At 39.4% G+C, this 18870-nt stretch overlaps 1 protein-coding gene across 13 annotated transcripts in view; it reads right to left on the reverse strand.

Annotated features, from left to right (window-relative positions):
* Positions 1–18870, reverse strand: part of LOC108659371 (tolloid-like protein 2) — a 55035-nt gene that overhangs the window by 25680 nt on the left and 10485 nt on the right. For 11 of the 13 annotated variants that reach the window (XR_001926122.3, XR_001926123.3, XM_089262010.1 and 8 more), the window contains exon 4: positions 7351–8376. Coding sequence is in view for 11 of the 13 variants with exons in the window: in XM_089262010.1 (XP_089118136.1) it covers positions 7351–8376 (1026 nt within the window). In the remaining 2 variants the exon portion in view is untranslated. Of the gene's footprint in view, positions 1–7350; positions 8377–14811; positions 14875–18870 lie in introns of all 13 variants that reach the window. The other 2 variants (XM_089262023.1, XM_089262019.1) reach the window with 1 other exon arrangement.

Below are 18870 nucleotides of genomic sequence, written 5' to 3' on the forward strand. Positions count from 1 at the left end.
GCCATGCTGTTCCTTGTTGTAAGGCTACCTTCACATGCCAACAGCATTGTCCTGTCCTGTTGCATGCCTCGCATTCACGTTTGCTTTATGCGGATGCTTTAAAGATTACGCAAATGCGACACAAAGGCCTTTTTTTTATGTCTCAAAAGATATCGTCGTACAAGGCAGGACAACGCCAATGTCCTGGCCGCTTTGTGCGTCAACGCGGCGATGCGGGCGCCCAACGAAGATTGATGAAATTCTTGGCTAAATGACATTCTCATTTAAGTATCTGCCACTACTGACTGCTCACTTTACGCCGCACAATTGGCTGTCATCGATGCAGGGAAAAGCAAGTGTCACACTGCTGGTGCTGTACGACGAGGGAATGCTCTGGTCATAACGTGGAATATGCAAATATTTATACAGCATTATTTTCTGTTAACAAAGCGTATAAAGAACAGTGCTTCATATTCATTCTCTCCTTTAATGCTCTGGCTTCACTGTTAAAAGACACAGTCATTCAATCGTGTTCTGGCTTCTTTCTACTAAGTCTCACCCTTTAATTTCTTTTGTAAGAGTGAAACAACCATATTGTTTACACTACATTCATTGTTAACAGTCTGATATGTAGCATTAACAGTCCTGTGAAGGATTAGCTTAGTTTTCATCACAGGACTGTTAATGCTAGATATGGTACTGTTAACACTATGGTGATGGCAGTGAGTGTTAACAGAAAAGGAGAGAAGAATGTAATGCTGATGAATAAGAAAAATAAAAAAGGTAAATTACAAATCAAAATGCTGTTGGCCTCCTACAGCTTCAATTTTAATTTCAAGCTATCACTATATTATCAGTCAGGATAGATTTACTATTTATTTCACACCTTGAATTTATGAATCATTCTGATCAGCATGACGGTTTAGAAATTAATGAATGTATCGCTCTCTAGGAATGGATTAGTTGAGTTTTACTTGTCAATTATTAGATTTGATTTCTAGTTGCAATTTATATGGTTAATTTATTAAATCAACTCAGTTTTTGCTATATATACATTAATCTGTATTTTATGCAATGTCTGCAAAGTTTTCCCAGTTTCCTCATTTCACTTGTGTAGAGTATTCGAAATGAGCCAGCATAGTTGTGCACATTTCATTTATATTGCGTTTGACATATTTCATTTGCGAAAATGTTGAAATGCAAATGAGTCAATTGGTATTACATATGCATGATTAAATTTAAAATGACTTGCATGCGGACGCATTGGCATCTGGAATAGCTTTGGGGTGAATTGATTTATTAAATGGAAATACACAATCAGCGCTTATCCGTGTGAGTGACACTTTATTACTGATATAATTATGTGCTTATGCTATTAATATTTAATTTAGCCACAAACTTTGCGGTCCAGACACATTAAAGTGCTTCATTGATATCGTAATAATACGGTTTTAGTTCTTGCCAATTCCAAAGCCGAGATATATAAATATAGCACAGCAAAACTTTTTTTTCTTTGGCTATGCCAAAGTTGGACAAGTTTGCCCTCGTAATGCTGTCAAGTCGTATCATTCGCACTTTTATGACGTATCCCTGAAATTGATTGACCGACTGCAGCTACACAGCTGAGTGAAAATGCCTTTGGCTAATTGATTGGATTGCTTGAATAATAAATATATATATTGGTAATAGCATTCGACTCGACTCTTTGCTTATAAATATACAAGTAGTTCTCAAATATGTCTTAGTCTTAATTTCATAAATCAGAGTCTGATGCAATCAAAAGCGATTGTGAATTACGACAGCTGCGACAATAAATATGCGTATATGAGAATTTGTATATTAAAATTAAATTTATGATTCAAAATTCTCGAAAAATTCTTGTGCAGTGCCTCCGTCAAAATAAACAGCATTGTTTGTTTTTAATTTGGCAGACATGCTGTTTAACTTGTCGTATACTTAACGTTTGCCATTTGGTCTTTAACCTGTTTTCAATGACGCCGCCACTCGCGCTACTCACGATTAGGCAACTCTGTGTGTACTTTAATTAGGGGACTTGGAGTCTTGCTGACAGCCACTTGGTAATTTCTGAAAATTGTTGGAGGACATCCGAAGCGGGAGTGGGCATAGGGGTCTATTACATTTTAATCAGAGAACTCATTAGCGCCGTCTACAAGGAAAATACAATTTAGAGTAGTGGGCGTGTTCAGTCGCCCATCGCCTAAAAACTGGCAGTGACACCGGCAGAGCCGGTGGCGTGCTGTGCACAGCGCAAAGTTTGTTGGCTAAAAAGTTTCTTGGCTGACAGGCATCACGTTGATGTAATGAAAAAGTTGCAATATATTTCTATATTTTTCATATCACATGACAGCGCCAGCAAGTGCTTCAACTGGGCCAACTGGCCGGAAATTTGCACTGGCAACGAGGGGAAAAAAACAGAAAGTAAAAAAAAAATTAAAAAAAAAAGCCACAATAGAATTGAGGGAGCGAGTTAAAAGTAAATATGTGAAAACAAAAACCGTTTTACTCATGAGCTGCGCTGGCTAATTAATTTCGGGTGGGTGGCTTCAAAAGTTACGCATACGCAACGTGCGCCCAATGCCAATAGGCAAAAATTAAAATAATTTCCTTTCCTTTCCTTGCCTTGCCTTGCCTTTCCTTCGTCGGCAAATAGTAATGAAAAGGCGCAGCGCACCGGAAATAATCAAAAAATAAAACGGAAACTTTGCCATGGCCACGCCCTCCAGGCACGGCCAGTCAGCCGCCCAATGCTTAGCATATTTCTTTGCATTTCATTAGGGCAAGAAATTCACTAAACACGACCAGCCATATGAGCAGAGGCGCGCATTTCAGCATGTGTGCGTTGCCGTGGGCGTGGGCGTGGCCGTGGCCATGGCCGTGGGCTTGGGCGTGGCAAGAAAGAGTTTCATGAGTCTGCATAAAAATTAAACGAGTGCAGCTTATTATGAAATATACATAGTTCGTCAACCAGAGCTGCGGCTACACACCAGAAGGCCAAAGGGGAAGAGCAACCATCCCGGCCAAAAAGCAATTTTAACGATGCACACACAAGAACAAAAACCCTGCGACAGCAAATGAATAAATAATTTATGCGTAAGACCCTCAGACAGGCCTCAGAGTCAGGCATCATTTATAGTCGTCGTCACTCAGCCTTTTCGTCTTAACATTTACCACACGTAGCAACTTTTATCTCTCCATTAGCTGCAAAACCAGCTAGCTGAAGCTGGCAGGGCTGGCACACACAAGTTGCCAAAAAATAATAAAAAAAAAAAGAGCAAAAAAAAGGGAAAGGTGGCAGCAGTTGGCTGTTTCTCTGCGTAGGCTGGCTAAAGGGTTGAGGTTATCACTTCGATATGCTGTTTGCTTATCACCTGGCCGACTATACAAACAGAGCCGCAAACGCACAAACGCAAAACAAGCAACGATTGGCTATTGATTGACTATTTGCACAGTTGGCACGTTTCAATCTTTGCAGCGACTGGCAAATTGCTCTGCTATATGAACGCCCACCCGGCGTATCGTGATCTCTCACACCCGGCAACACCCCAGGGGCATCCTGCTCAGCGCGTGTGGTTCAAGCATTTTAATTAGTTACTTAAGAGCCGTTATCAAATCAACTGCTAGTCGCCTGTCAGCGGCAGTCAAGCGTCGCAATTAGATAAGAGTCAATTACTGTCCGACTGGACACTGCGGCTGATCCATCTGTAAAACAACAATTTTACAATTCACATTGCGTTGGCTTTGTCCAGGTCCATAAGACCCCTCAACACTTGTCCTCAGCCAATCCGAACTACTTCTCTATTTGCTTTTGTGTCGCAATCGCTCGCTCGCTCACTCGCATGTCTGCGTTTGCATTGTGCAAAGGACGAATAAATGGAAATCATGGACAACAATGGGGAAATCTGTTTGCTTATACGGCTGAGTCAACTAATAATAGAAGTATTCCTTAAGTGCAATCATTTATGCATTGTAAGCACTAAGTCGCAGCTGGTTGGGATTAGTTGAATTTTAAGTGCTCTTCAGCCAGCTGGCTTAAATATGTGATGTTTCGTTATATGAATTACAAATTGAATGTTAAATAAAGTCTATACACTTGGCCTAAGCTTTGTAATCCCTCTTTGCTCATTTCATGATCTCATCGAAACTGTGAATTTTTTCCACCACTCGATTCTCAAATGTGCACAGAAAAGACCAATTTTTTGTTTGTATAATTTTCAAATTACATTTAGATATATTTACGCTTTATTTGCGCGAAACCTTCGCAAATAGACGATGTCCTGTATCAGTTTATTGTGTTATTGGGTTTAAGCTCTGCTTCTCAATCGTATGGTCGTTAGCGCGCGTTACAAGCTCAATTGCTCAAAGAACTGAAGAAGAAGACAGACGCGCGAATAGTGCACACAAAGGAAAATGCGAAAGAAATTAGATTAAAATCTGCAACATAAAAAGGCACAGAAGCGATTAAAAAAAAAAAAAAAGCAGCGACGCACGACTTTAAGCAATCTCTTCGAATTTCAAGCGACTCTTCCGAAACACGAACCAAAAGTAACGGTTAAGCTGCTGCTGAAGCTTGTCACACGACACGACTTGTAGTTTGACTTTGACTGTTGCTGCTGCGACTGCTGCTCTGCTACTGCGACTGCTGCTGCGACTCCTGAAGCGTTGGCTGAAGCGACTTGCTTGCCTGGCCGACTGTCATCGACTGAGTTGGTTCGTGCACTAGCAACGCAATATAAAGCAATGTGAGAGCCGAGCGCGCCAGAGAGAGCACGAGAGTCGATGATTTATGTCAATGTGTGTGTGTGTCAGTGTGTTTGTGTGTGTGTGTCTGATAGCAAGGACTGAGTAAGCGAAAGCTTTTGCCATAACTTTGACTGCTTGGCTGCTGCGGCTGTTCGACAATCGCATGAACGCAACTCACATTCAATAAATCTTGAATCAAATTGAATTTATGATTCTTTTATTACTATTTTTTTCTCACAGCATATTCGCTTTAGGGATTTCTGCCCTGCTTTCTCCCTTTCACTCACACTTACACCACTTACAGCTTCTGTTTGGCTTACGCTTTGGCTTTCTCAGACAGAATCCGTAAGTTGTTTGTTCTGGATTTTGGTTACGATTGCCACAACTACGGCTCAGCGAGTTGCTTATTTTATTTGTTTCATTTGCTCTGTCTCTAATAGGAGGACAAGTTGCCACTTGACACGCCACCGCGTTGCCTTTCATAGATGTTAAGTATTAAGTTTGGCTTTCATTATCTGGCAAATTAGAGAGAATCCATTATGCTGCCAATACACATATAGTCAGCAGTTTTTGCGCGCCAAACAATGGCTGTATTACCCAATAAACAATTTATATAGGCACTGATAACCGCCGGATGTGATAAGGTGGCCATCGGCATTGCGCAGGCGCGAGCTTTACGAGAGAGCGGCCGTAACTGGCTCAACTGATAAGACAGTAACGAGCCAGCCGCCAGCCAGACGGACGCTTGAATTTACTTAAATCGCCGCTCGGATGCGGCTGGCGATAATAATGAGGGACATTTAAGGAATTGTCATTGATTTCCTTTTGTTTGCCTTTGTATTGATGTTTTCTTTTTATTTTCGTTTTTTCTGTTTTGTTGTCTTATTGTTTTTCTTTTGGCTTTGGCACATTAGGCAATTGTTGAGCGTCAACCACAGAGCGCGCCACCCGTTAAGTAAGTCCTCAAACTGAGGATCGCAAATTCAATTTTATTAAGCAGCTGTTTGTGCCCTGCTACATTGTCTTAAATAATTATGTTCGCGTTTAATTAATAAGTTTACCGCAACAACAAAGGCCGCCAAGCAAATTGCCAAAAAAAAAGAAGGAAAAGGAAAAGGTCGCAGGCTATTGTCTGTGCAGCCCAAACTTTATAATAAAGTTGTTTTTAATTATATGTAAGTACATAAGTGAGGAAAGGGGTAGCTTGGTTTGTGCAAAGGCATGTTACCAATGTCGTATTAAATATATTGTTGTCAACTATATTCTTATCAACAAAATTATTTATCTGTAGAAAAATATTATATACCCATTATTTAATTGAATTAATAATTTTGTATATTTTTTATGTTGCTTTTAATAAAAATGAAAAGTAGTAAAGCGTATAATAAAAGAGCAAGCCTACATACAGCTCACAACTCACAGTTCGCAAATAATTGTAAGCCGATGTTTTTTTACGCTCCGCACGCGAGATCAACCAAAAAGAAATCATACTCAAGCACTCTCTCTCTCTCTCTCTAAGCAACAACCTTCGGTTCAGCTCGTGTTCGATTGAGCGCCTTGTGTTGAACTGTTCGTGTGACGCTCTTTTAACGAACATCGTTTAGGAAACCGAACGATTGATGCTTGCTCAATGAGGAAGTGAGCAATCGCTCAAAAAGTCAATGCAAAAGATGTTCACATATACATTCACATGCACATGCACACACTCAATACATGTACGTCAATTGGTTGCTGAAAGTGCGAGTGAAAGGCGCTTATTGACAGACATCGAAAAACGGTAAACAGTTATTTGCGAGCAGCGATTGTTGCCAATAGGTATAAGGAGTAGAGAATATTTAATAATAATTTAATATTTATTAATATTCGTTTAAAATTGATTTCGTATTTCTATAGCATATTAAATGTTGATCTCAAAGTTATTTAAGTGTTCAAACACAATAAAAGTAAGCTTAGCTTATTTGACCCATGCAGCTTAATCAGCTTACAGGGTATTGCCAAAACGGAGATATTGCCGCACATTAAGTTATTTGATTTTTATTTGTGAAAAATGAGCATCAACACAGAGCACAAAAAAAAAATGTTAAAAAGTTGACGCAAAGGACTTGAGCGCAAGTCCTGGGGCAAGGTTCGCTTTGGTTCGGTTGGTCATTAAATTCGTGACCTTTTTTTTGTTTCATTTCATTTCGTCTCTTTTTTATGTTCCTTTATCCACAATGTCGATATAAATAATGAGCTGCTGCTCTCAGAGTGTCAGTGTGTGGGGTCAATTTGCAAATATTGTCAAATGTATTAGGGCAGCGTTTAAAAGTATGCTAGCATTTATACGTATATTTATATTTATTTGCTCAGGCGGCATTTCGGTCCTAATACAGCTGCCAATCAGCAGAGCCACAGCCACAGAGGACTTGATTGGCAGTCAAAGGACATTTGCCGAGAACAAAGCTTTGTGGTAAACAGCAAACTTGGCCTTAATTAGTATTATGTTTTGTAGTATAGTGTAGCGTGGTGGGTGTGTTTTCTTAAGTTGTTGATTTGTTGATTTATGCTGACCAAGCAGCAAATGTGTAAATTTCAGTTAGCCTAATTAAGTGAACTGGCCGCGGGACTTACCTGCATAGAACAAAGGTAGCAAATTGAAGACAATGACAAGCGGAAATACAGTGCGTGCAAATTTTTGCATATCCATAAAGAGTTTGACAGTCCGAGTGCCCTGGGCAATGGCAGCGTCATCGTTTGTGTTTGTGCAGTGTTGATAGACTTTTCGTTGTTGTTGTTGTTGTTGTTTTGTGGTTGTTGTTGTTGCTGTGACTGCTGTCTGTGTTGCTGTTGTAGAGTCTTGACCTTGGCCGTGTTTGTTTTTGGAAGATAAGCGTGATTGTATTTCTGGCTTGCATATGCTGGCTGTTGCCGTTGCAGCCGTTGTATTGCAGCTGTTGTCAGTGGCAGCCAATTGAGAGCGCCCAGCAGCAGCAGCAGTGGCACCCATAGTTGCAACACCAATGCGCTGCCATCCCGTACCGCTAGAGCCAATATTGTTGTGGCCGTCAGTGACATTAGCACCATATGAACGTGCAACAGGATATTGCTGATGTGTCTGCTGTTGCTCAGACTCTGTGCCAACATGCTGTAACATGCTGTTGTCCCTGTTGTTGTTGTTGTTGTCGTTATTGCTGCTGTAGTTGTTGTTGTTGTTGCTGCTTCTGCTACGACTGCTGCTGATAGCGATCTCATATATTGTCCATAACCAAGTTGACGCACCTTTCTTACTTCCGCTCGTTTGTACATCATCTGATGATGTTGCTGCTGGTGCTGCTGCTGCTGTTTCTGCTGTTGCTGTTGTTGTGGCTGCCCCGAGTGTTGCTCGTGTAGAAACCTGCCATGTTGCTGCGGCTGCTGTTGCTGCTGCTGCTGCTGTTTCCAATTCACTTTGTGTTGTTGTGTGACACACAAACGTTTCACTTTCAAATTGCTTCCGTTTGCTGTTGACCGTGTGTTGTTGTTGCTGTCGTTGTTGTTGTTGTTGTTGTTGTTGTTGTAAGAGTTGGCTTGTTGTGGAAGAAGGAGATTTATTTGTTGTTGTTGTTGTTGTTGGTGTGTTATAGAAATGTCGTATCTGTGCTGAGGCCATGTTGTGCCCTGTAAATGGAAAGAGCAGAAAACATAATATGTTAAAAAAGATGTCACAAGTAAAAGTAAAAAAAAAAAAGTCCCTTAACCCTAGACCTAGAGAAAACGAGTCCAATGCAAATAAATGATACGCAAACACACACACACACACATATATATATATATATCTATCTGTATATCTATCTAGCTGGACCAATACCCAAATTTCATTGATGGAAGTTTTATGGGCCTGGTCCAGTCCGAGCTCATTCTCATGCTATTTAGAGGGAATTCCTCGGCTCGTGTTGCCAGGGATTAAGCGTCCCGCAAAAACATTCCCTGCACTGTGTATTTAGGCTATCGCCGCCATCTGCGCTACTTTTTAATCAATTTCCACTGGCGTTTGCCGGCGGCACAATCCTTTGACGTTTTGCTAACCAATCCCAAATGAGGGTTCATTTCGTTATTCTTTCACTTCTCTTCATCCTTTTCTTTTTTTTCATTCTCTCTCTCGCTTTGTTATTTGCAATTGCCAACGGCTTCTTTTTATGTGTGATTTAAAGCTCATCTTATTAAATCGATTTAATAGCTTTTTTTATACACAAATTCCAATTGTATTCAGCGAGAACTGTGGGCAAGCAGGCGTGTGGCTACGGTATTTGACGTCTCATCTTATCTCATCGTGGATCTCTTTTACGAATTCGAATGACACGGGACTTACAGCGCATATGCATTACTTTAGGTTGGGGCTTAAGAAAAAATACGGTGTATTGAATATTTATCCGAACTTTGGCTAATATGAAAGTTTTCAATATATTTTCCTTTTGTATATAAAATTAAATAGTATTTATAATTTTATAATTTATAATGCTTCTCTAGATCTCTAGACAGTGCAGCGACTAGGCTGAACAGTAAAATAATGTTAGACGAGTCTTTTATTAGACATGTGGATTTTTTACCATATGAGATGCACAATCTGATAAGTGGAATCTTAATTATCTTCCTTCCCTAATACATCTATCAACTGAGATTCCAAACAATTAACAATGCAAAAAGCGTAAGCTTTTTTCGATTACTAAATGCAATACAAAACATAATAAAGTTCCTTCAAGTAAAGATAAGGTCTAGAGCTGAGTGATGACAATAGGCTGCAACAAATTGAAAATTCAATTAATAAGAAATGCCCAAATTAAATTTATCCGTTTCATATCGAATATCCAAGTTGTCATTAAATAGATTCTGAGTTTAAATTTGTATGACATAAATATTCATGCAAAGAGCCAAGCACAAACATATACGTATGTCCTTTTTATTGCTTTTCAGCTGGAGTATCTGTGTTTCATCTCTGATATTAAAAATGGTTCATCTCAACAACAATCAAGCGTTTTAATTAACCTACGAAAAGCAAAAGTCAAACTGTGGACAACCTTGTGTGTGACTTCGATGAGATATGCAAAACGTTTAACAAAAATATAAAATTAAATACAAAGTGAATCCTTGAATATATTTTTTTTTTAAATATATTTTTGTCTACTGAAATCCTGGGACACTTGTAGATGCAGATCTAGATAATATATGAGACTCTAACTGCAAAATCTCTCGGCCATTTTTTGCTTTGACATGTTAACTTAACATTTCAAGTTTATGTTAATGTTAAATCCCTACTGCATCATCTGAGCTTTTTAGAAGATACAAAAGCTTATCACAAAAAGCTGTTAGTTGAGTTCCTTACACTCTTGTCTCGTGTAAACTCATAAGCTTTTCTGCTGTTATTGTTGCTACAGCTTTTGACAGCTGGCCGCAACTGTGCTGTTAGGCCGAGAGCTTTTAGAACATGTTAAGCACCCATAACTCATTTTGCGCGTTTGCTGTGAATAATAATAAATTATCGTCAAGTGCATTAGAATAGCTTAGCCAGCATGCCACGCCCACATTCTTAGGCCACATATATCAAAATAAACCAAAATGCCGAACGCCCAGAGCCCAAGCAACGTCAATAACAGAACAGCCAATGAATGAAACTCATTTATTCATTTTCACTATTGTCTCTGGGGGTTATCTAACACAAAATGTGCGTGTGTATGCGTGTGTGTGTGGTTGTGCGAAGAGTTGTCCTTGCGGCGATTACAGACGCCGATAATAAAGTAAAAATTGCAACAATGAACGCATAGTTGTCATTGTCATGTTCAGCTGATGGTAAACAGACATCGCCACAAAACAGCAGCCGCAACAGCAGCAACACCAACGGAACTGGACACAACGCCCACACGTAACACGGACGCATAAAGTGCTCGTAATCAACGTAAAATTCCAAACCACAAACACACACAGACACACACGCACACGCACATGTCACTTGCCGTTAACGCACTGAGTGTCCTCTAGGCCAGCCCCAAAATTGGCCTCCACTGCCCCAGCTACGACAACTGCCCCAACTGACCAGCTGCCCCGTTGCCCCGTTGCCCTGTTGCCCCGTTGCCCCGTTTCCCATTTGCAGGGCAACATTTTCGTTTTGCTATGTGGAAATGTCTGCAATGCTGCACTAATGCCAGCTGGACATATGCGTAACTAGGTAAATATGTGACTGTGTGTGTGTGTGTCCTCTTGTTGATTGCCCGGAAGTAGGTGGTGTCAAGGAAAGGGCAATGTCTGTTGAGTTCCTTTGCTCTGCGGTTGCTTCTTGTAGCATATCAAAATTCTTTTTATTACAGACACTCATCAAATAGAACTAGGATGAGGGGAGGCGGTGAGCGGGAGTGTTAGAATGTTTGACAAGCGCACCTGGAAGATGTAGAAGCAACCTCAACTGGGAAGTATGCTGTTCAAATTGAAACGTATGTAGCCTTATAATTATGCTTGAATGGCTCATGCATGGAAATTTTAGTGCTTGAAGAGCACACTTGCTAGAAGTTCTAGACGTATAAAGGTATACTAAGGTAGACTAGCTCTCTACAAAATTCACAAATTTCGAAATGGTAAAAAAACAATTCACATTTAAAAAGAATTATCGTTCAGGTAAAAATTCAAATCAAGATAAAAATACGAAAAAGAAAATATTGGAGATTTGAGGTAATACGAAAATATCAGGAAGAGAGTAGCAAAAATAATTTTGATATTATTTCTGGCATAGCTCTAACTTTCTAGTATAGTAATAGTGACATATGTATGTATGTATATAACAATATGCATTGGAATAATATAGATGACGAAAACTCTAAATATACAAAATGGAATTATGGCCTTATTAAAACCCCATAAAGTAATACAGTAAAGTATTTTTGATCAGTGCGACCAGCTGAGTCGAATTAGCTTGTCCATCTGTTTGTCTGTCCGCACGTACATATATATGTATTCATAAAATGCAATATACTTATATATTATATATACAAAGGCTCGCAGTAAGGGAATCAACCGCAGCTGCGAGGCGAGGCGTCCACCTCAAACGATATTTGGACGAGTCTTTTGTATGCTATCTGCAGCTGAAGCACATAAATACGAAAATGCATCACACGCACACTTACATATATATCGTATATATGTATATACACACTCGTGTTGAAGCACCTAGTTGTGGATTTTAATTGCAGCGAGTGTGAAGCAAATGTGCGACAGAATAATACAGCAAAAACCAAATAGAGCGACATTTGTTTTGTCGTTTCGAATGTTGGTGCTACGCACTTGTATTAGTGGGTTACTGAAACACCAAGCACACATACACGCACATATACACGCTCACACACGCACATTCATTCTATGTTTCTATTTGATGTGTTGCTGCTGCTGCTGCTGTTGCAATTCTGCTGTTGCTGTCGCTGTCGCTAGTTGTTGGCTGTTGGCTGCCAGCAATGCCATTTGCATTTCCATTTTTGCAATTAGTTTTACTATGCATTCGGACACACACAGAGCCACACACACACAGTCATATGGAGACATTTGAAGTGTAATTATGTCCCCGTCCAGTCGGGCAATTTGTCAGCCGGAGCTCTGTGTTTTAATGCGCTCACTTAAAGCTGAAGCTGTTGCAGCAGCAGCAGCAGCAGCAGCTACTGCTGCTTTTCTCGCTGCCCCAAATGCATTTTCCATCCGGAACGCAACAAAAAAAAAAAAAAAAAGACGCAAGAAAAATTAAAAGCCAGCCACAGCCAATTAGAGGCAACCAAAGCGCAGAAACCACTTCAAAGTAAGCGCAGAAAAAAAAGGAAAAAAATGCAGAGACTGCAAAATAAGCAAAGCAAGAGAGCGCAGCAAAAAAAGAGACGAGAAACTAAGGTAACAAACCGATTAAGAAATACTCTACTATGATAAAACTAAATTCAAATTATACGCAAAATAATTACACATAAAATGACAATTTGTCGATAAAAAATATTAAGTTGAGTGCAAAAAAATAAATTAATTTACGCAAAGTATTCAAGCAGCTCATATAGAGTATTAAGTGCAGAGAGAGAGAGAGAAAGAGAGAGAGGAAGGGCGAACACATTGAATGCAGAATATAATGTAAAGAGCTGAGAAAAAAGCGTCAAGTGCTCACAACTCTGTCGCCCTATAATAGAGGTGCTACGGTCATTGGCTTAACGACTTACGAGGTGAGCAAGTTAAATTTAATCTCTTCAAACTGGCGGGTTAAACGGCTTTCAGCTCTGCCTGTGCTTAAGTGTTACGCAACATAAAGTCAAAGGCACTTTGTCAGCTAGACGTCATAGAGGAGATAAAGGCATAAAGCATAATGCTTTGGCCTTTTCACTGAAATATTCAACTACTTTAATTAGTAAATATGTTTAACTGCAAGCCAAAAGCAGCTAAAGTTGTACAAAAGAAAAGAAGTGAATGATATTTATAGACATATAGGCATCTATATCTGTCCTGCTTTCTACTGAAATACTTTCTAGCTGCTTTCTATGCAGCATAGTTAATGGAAGCTGAGCAAAAAAGTGCACTAAACAACAGCAGCAGCTGCTGCAGCCACATCAACAACGTCAACAACAACAACAACAACATCAACAACAACAATAAGTAGAGCAAATACTATGCGCACTCCAACACCCGCGAGCTCGTTGCATAAATTTGACGTGAGCCACACGAGTAGACAGTGATAGACTGCTCCACCAGCTAACTGACTAACCAACTATGTGACTAACTAGCTGATCAACTAACAGACTAACTAGCTGACGGGACAACCTATTTGCTGCTCAAGTCAATTAAAATGCTCGCTGCAGCCGCAGGCCGTAAGTGAATTGCAATCAAGTGTTAAATACTGCATAAATAACGAAATTAGCAGCTGACCGGACAACGGTGCGTATGAATGCGCAATCTGACTTGTATTGTGGGCGTGGCTTGGCATTGCCTTCAAGCTGTTCCACATTGGCCAAAAAAGCGAAAATCAACAGAAAGTAGTCCGTATACAATTTCATTTGAACTGTTTGAAATTTTGCGCATTTTTTTGCGCAGACATTTTGCTGTCCTCCATCTCAGTTGCAATAAAATGTGCATTACGATGCGGCATCAGCAAGTGGGCGTGGCATGCATGACTGGTTGCCCGCCTGGCTGTCAGTCGAGTCTGTCGACTCTGTCGTGTTGCATGCATATGCAATATGCATGTGCATGTGCATGCTGCCATCAGAGTCCAGGCACAACAACAGCAACATCATCATCGCATTCCGCTGTAGCAGTAAACATCATCAGCTGCTACGGGCTGTGGAAATTAGCGAGACGTAACTGTAGCCGTGCATGCGTACTGCAGCTGCTGCCACTGGCTGTTGCCTTTATGACAAATGGTAATTTAAATTCGGCTTTTGTTGCCACACAAGCACAACACTGCGTGTTGTCTGCCCTTGTGCATGGGTGTGCGTGCGTGTGCGTGTGTGCACATAAAGCTACTTATGATGCCACAAAATAATTTGTAGTTTTTAATTAGAGAACTTAGTGCAGCTTTTTGTCAGCTTCTAAATTTTTCAACAAACATAATTGTTGCTATATATATCTGTTGATAAGCCTACTCTGTGTGTGCGTGTGTGTGTGTGTGGCTCTTAAAGCTTACTTGTTATGCCATGCACATGTTAGAGAACTTAAAATGCTGCAGTGCATAAATATGCAATACTCTTGCTAATCGTTTGGAGCATATGCGGCGTATGCGTATTGCATGAGCGCCTTGTGCATTGTGTATTGGTTGAGCTGGTTGAGCGGATGTGCGGATGTCCGGATGTGTGTGTGTGTGTGTGTGTGTATGTCCAGCTCTGTGGCAACAAGAGAAACTTTCATTTTGCTGCACTTCAGCCAAGCATCAGTTTTCTGCAGCTAATTCACTCACTTTTGTCCCAGGTGAGAGCTGCCCCAAAAAGTAGGCAACGCTTTTCGGCACTTGCGGGCAGGCTGAGTGCACTGGAGTCGAAAGTTGATTTTTGATTAGGGACATAGTGTAGGTACACTCTTGATATATATACACATATACACTCTCGTCATACTCACCATATCGTCTGCATTTAGAGCACTTGGGTACACCACGTCCTAATCACGGAATGCTTGAAGTTTCTGCAAGAATACAAACAGAGAATATTCAACTCAATCAATCGCGTTTGTCAACTGCATACAAGACTTCAAGTTCTTATTTGCACTGGCAGCTGCTAAACTACAGCTCAAACACATCCAACTGCAGTCCATGAAAACTTAAGTGCAACATTTGCCTGCCTGCTGGGAAGTTAAATTGCCAGTCGGAGTCGTGTCAAAGGCATGCGTAGAGCACAGTAAATAAAAGCCAAGCGTCAAATCAATTTCAAAGGCGAAAGAGACTTAAATAACGACAGCAAAGCATGCGGCCAAATAGATAAAAAAAAGCAACAACAACAACAACAACACACACACATAGACACATGTGGTGCCAGTGGCTGGAGTTTGAGGCAAACGAGGGACAAGCGAAGCCGCAAACAAATTGTAAAAATGTTGAGCAGGATGCGAACGCTAGAGCGCTGAGGCGCCTTCAGACAGCTGCTCGGCATTGGCAGCACTTTGAGCTGAAATCCCAGAGCAATTTATCATCTCTATGTTTAAAATTTATTACATTTATTTCATGTTGTTTGCCTTTTTCTCGGCCTGCTATGCCTTTTAAATGAGAGTGTGTGTGCGTGTGTTCCATGTGCCATTTCATTGAGCGTGTCTGCTGCTCCTCTCCGACAAGTCCCAGGCAACGCTTTAAGGCCCATAGTCGAGTAGATATTAGGTGGCAAAGTAAAGAGTTTTGTCGAGCTCTTCCGACCTGCCCCTCCCTCTCCCGCTCCCGCTCCCGCTCCATATTCATTGTCAGCTCGACACTGAATTATGGCCCATGCTCGTGGCATCATATAATTGAATTTATCACCATGGCTGTATTCATCAACGTCAGGCTGCAGTGCCCCATCTCCCCGCCTTCCCTGCCATCAACGATTATGCAATTGCGCATACGCACCGTTTGACAGACAGTTCAAATTGAAATACCTTACCTTACCATACGGCTTGACCCCGCCCACTCTGGCTAGCCACAATGGTGCCAAATTGCTCTCGATATCAATTTCCCTGGCAAAGCTTTTGTTTGGCTCTGCCAGCAGCATCTATGGCAGCTCTGGCCACAGCTGCAACAGAATCCGATTAGAATGCCATTCCTAGCCCGCATTCAGCTCGCCCATGCCACTCGATAGGTTTTTGCCGTGTGCCACAAACGAAATTGTTTAAAATTTTTGCTGCTCTGGCTTGTTTTCATTTTGTTTTTCATTTATTATTTCTCAGTGTACGTACAACGACCACAACGGCCAGCAATGCCACATTCACTGGCTGCCAAAAATGTTGCCCATCCCAGCCCGCCAGCTCCCGGATCTGCCCCGTTCGTATACAGTGTCAAATCAATAAAGCCCGCATACCGCATGCAGCATTTGTATCCAGCAATAATTATGATAAAACGGCACATAGATTGTCTCTGTGTGCCGTCTATTGACCAGCATTCAAATTGGTTTCCATTAAACCACGCTAATGGAATCACAGCCAAGTCAGCAAATTTAATGCAATTCCATCAACAAATTTAATCAATTGCCCTGACATGGCTGACGTGAGGCCAGGCGAACGGGCTGAAAAGAAAAGGTGTGCTGTGGGTGGCTACTGCATATATATATGTATGTACTATATAGATTTTCCAATATTTTTCCACGATGCTGCTAAAACTCGGGGTCAAAATCCTAACTGCAACTGCATTGCATAGCAACAAATCGGAAATCAATTTATGGGAATGCAAATTTAATGAACTTACAAAAACTTACACACACACTTACATTTCTATTTAAATATAAAAAGCTCTTGCATTTATAAAAACTTAACACAACCTATCTATCGATTAGATGTCAAGGAAAGCGTTCTATTATTATTATTTCATTATTATTCAATCAAGATATATATAAAAAAGTACTTGTGTCCATTCTAAAAATTAAAATAATACGGCAGTTATATATATAAAAAAAATTTTACTTAAAAATAAATTTAAAAAAAATCTAAATTAATTTGAAAAAAAAAACATATCCTTGAAAAATAAATAAAGAACGAAATTATCAAAAATAATTCATCAAATAATTAAAAATTTCAAAATAAAAAAAATATATATAAGGACTGAAAGTAAAAGTTTACCTAATCTATACGCCTTACATATCTTAAATCAATTGATTTAATCTATGCATGCAAATCTTATTTGTGCTACTCTGTAGACCTAAGAAAAAAAGGCTTTAATATGAACTAGGTAAGCATATTATTAATTAACTTTTTATTTTTAAATACTCATTTCTCTTAAGGATAAGCCAGATAAATGTAATTTGTGCCTGAAGGTCTTTGTCGCTCTGGCTTAACAAATTGTTATTTAGAATTAATTCTTAATAACAATAAATAAATAAATAAATAAATAAATTAATAAATAAATAAATAAATAAATAAATAAATAAATAAAAAAAATAAATAAATAAATAAATAAATGTAATTTGGGTTTCGTGCCATAACAAAGTCAATGTACCCTGCGGAAATACTCTTTCTCACAGTATACGCAAATAAATACAAATCTAAACGCTTCAAGGTGCATTTCACAGTGTGCATTAATATTGACAATATATGTTTGAATATTATTTATAATTGATAATCAACTGTTTTGCTATGTCGGAAACTGCATAAATTTGAGGACCTCAGGCGATTTGCGAGAAACAGGGGAATCGAATGCATATAAATGCATTTACATATATAAATACATATATGGACCGAAGAGGCAAACTATATAATATAATTTACTAGGCAGCAGTGGGAAATTTAACTGCAGAAACATATTTAGGTCAATTAATAGATGAAAAGTGTAACATTAATACGTATAGACAAATGGACAGCAAGAGGAACAATAAACAAGAAAATGCAGAAAAATTACTAAATATTATAAAAATTAATATTTATAGCAAAAGAATATGTATATATATTTATATATATATTTTTATAAATTTGTTTTTAATAATATAAAAATATTTTTAATTAAGTTATAATTAATATTTTTAATTATTATTCTACAAAAATATGTACAAATATATTTATTTTTAATTATTATTATTATTATTATTTTTTAATATAAAATTATTTTCACTTTGTAAAAGCACAGTTAAAGCTTTGCCTTTTTCCATTTTGAATATAACTTAACATCGATCTCAAACTCAAAACCTTCTATAATGCATGTTAAATAGGATTTTTTAATATCAATGGGAATTTCTAGCATATTAGATAACTATACATAATCTATTTATATGCAATTTTCGTTCTTAAGATCGTATGCAGATATAAATAAACCAAAAATCCACTTTACTGTGCAAAAGCTCAAATGAAATGTGATGCGATAGAATCGAAAATCGAATTGCGTTTCACAGTGCATATCAAACATGCGCTCAAATCAATTACGTCTGTCAAGTGCATTGGTTGATGGCATATGTCTGTGACAGCAGCAGCAGCAGCAGTTGCAGTTGCAGTTGCAGCTCCAATTGCAGTAACAGCCAGCTGCCCAATTGAGCTGACGGCAACTGGAATCGATGAATGCTGCTTTAATGAGTGCAATTAGCCGATGGTAGCCAACAGATGGATGGGATTATTGCCTGTGATATGGACACGAGTGTGAGAAATGAATAGTTGATGCCGTTGGCTGCTGACAGCGGCTGTCGGGATATATAGAGCCCGATGATATCCTTGACGTGCGGCATAATCCATTTTCATGGCATGCTGTGTGTGTGTGTGCTCGCTGCTGAGGCTGGCGCAAATTGAAAAACTGAAATGCCGACTGTGGCAATCCATATCCACACAGCCACACACACACACACACAGACACACCCACACATTTGATGTATGACTAGAACTGGGCGTATGCAGCATAAATTATCAAAGTGCAAGTTGCAAATTGTTTGGCCTTCAGCCTGCGGCGCGGCACCAGGAGCAGAGCCACCAAATGTGCCACATAATTCCAAATTTATTACGAATTTACGTGCCGTGTTACATGAT

Source organism: Drosophila navojoa, chromosome 2 (assembly GCF_054131105.1).
Source record: "Drosophila navojoa isolate 15081-1374.11 chromosome 2, UAZ_NAV_1.0, whole genome shotgun sequence".
Classification (NCBI taxonomy): Eukaryota; Metazoa; Arthropoda; class Insecta; order Diptera; family Drosophilidae; genus Drosophila; species Drosophila navojoa.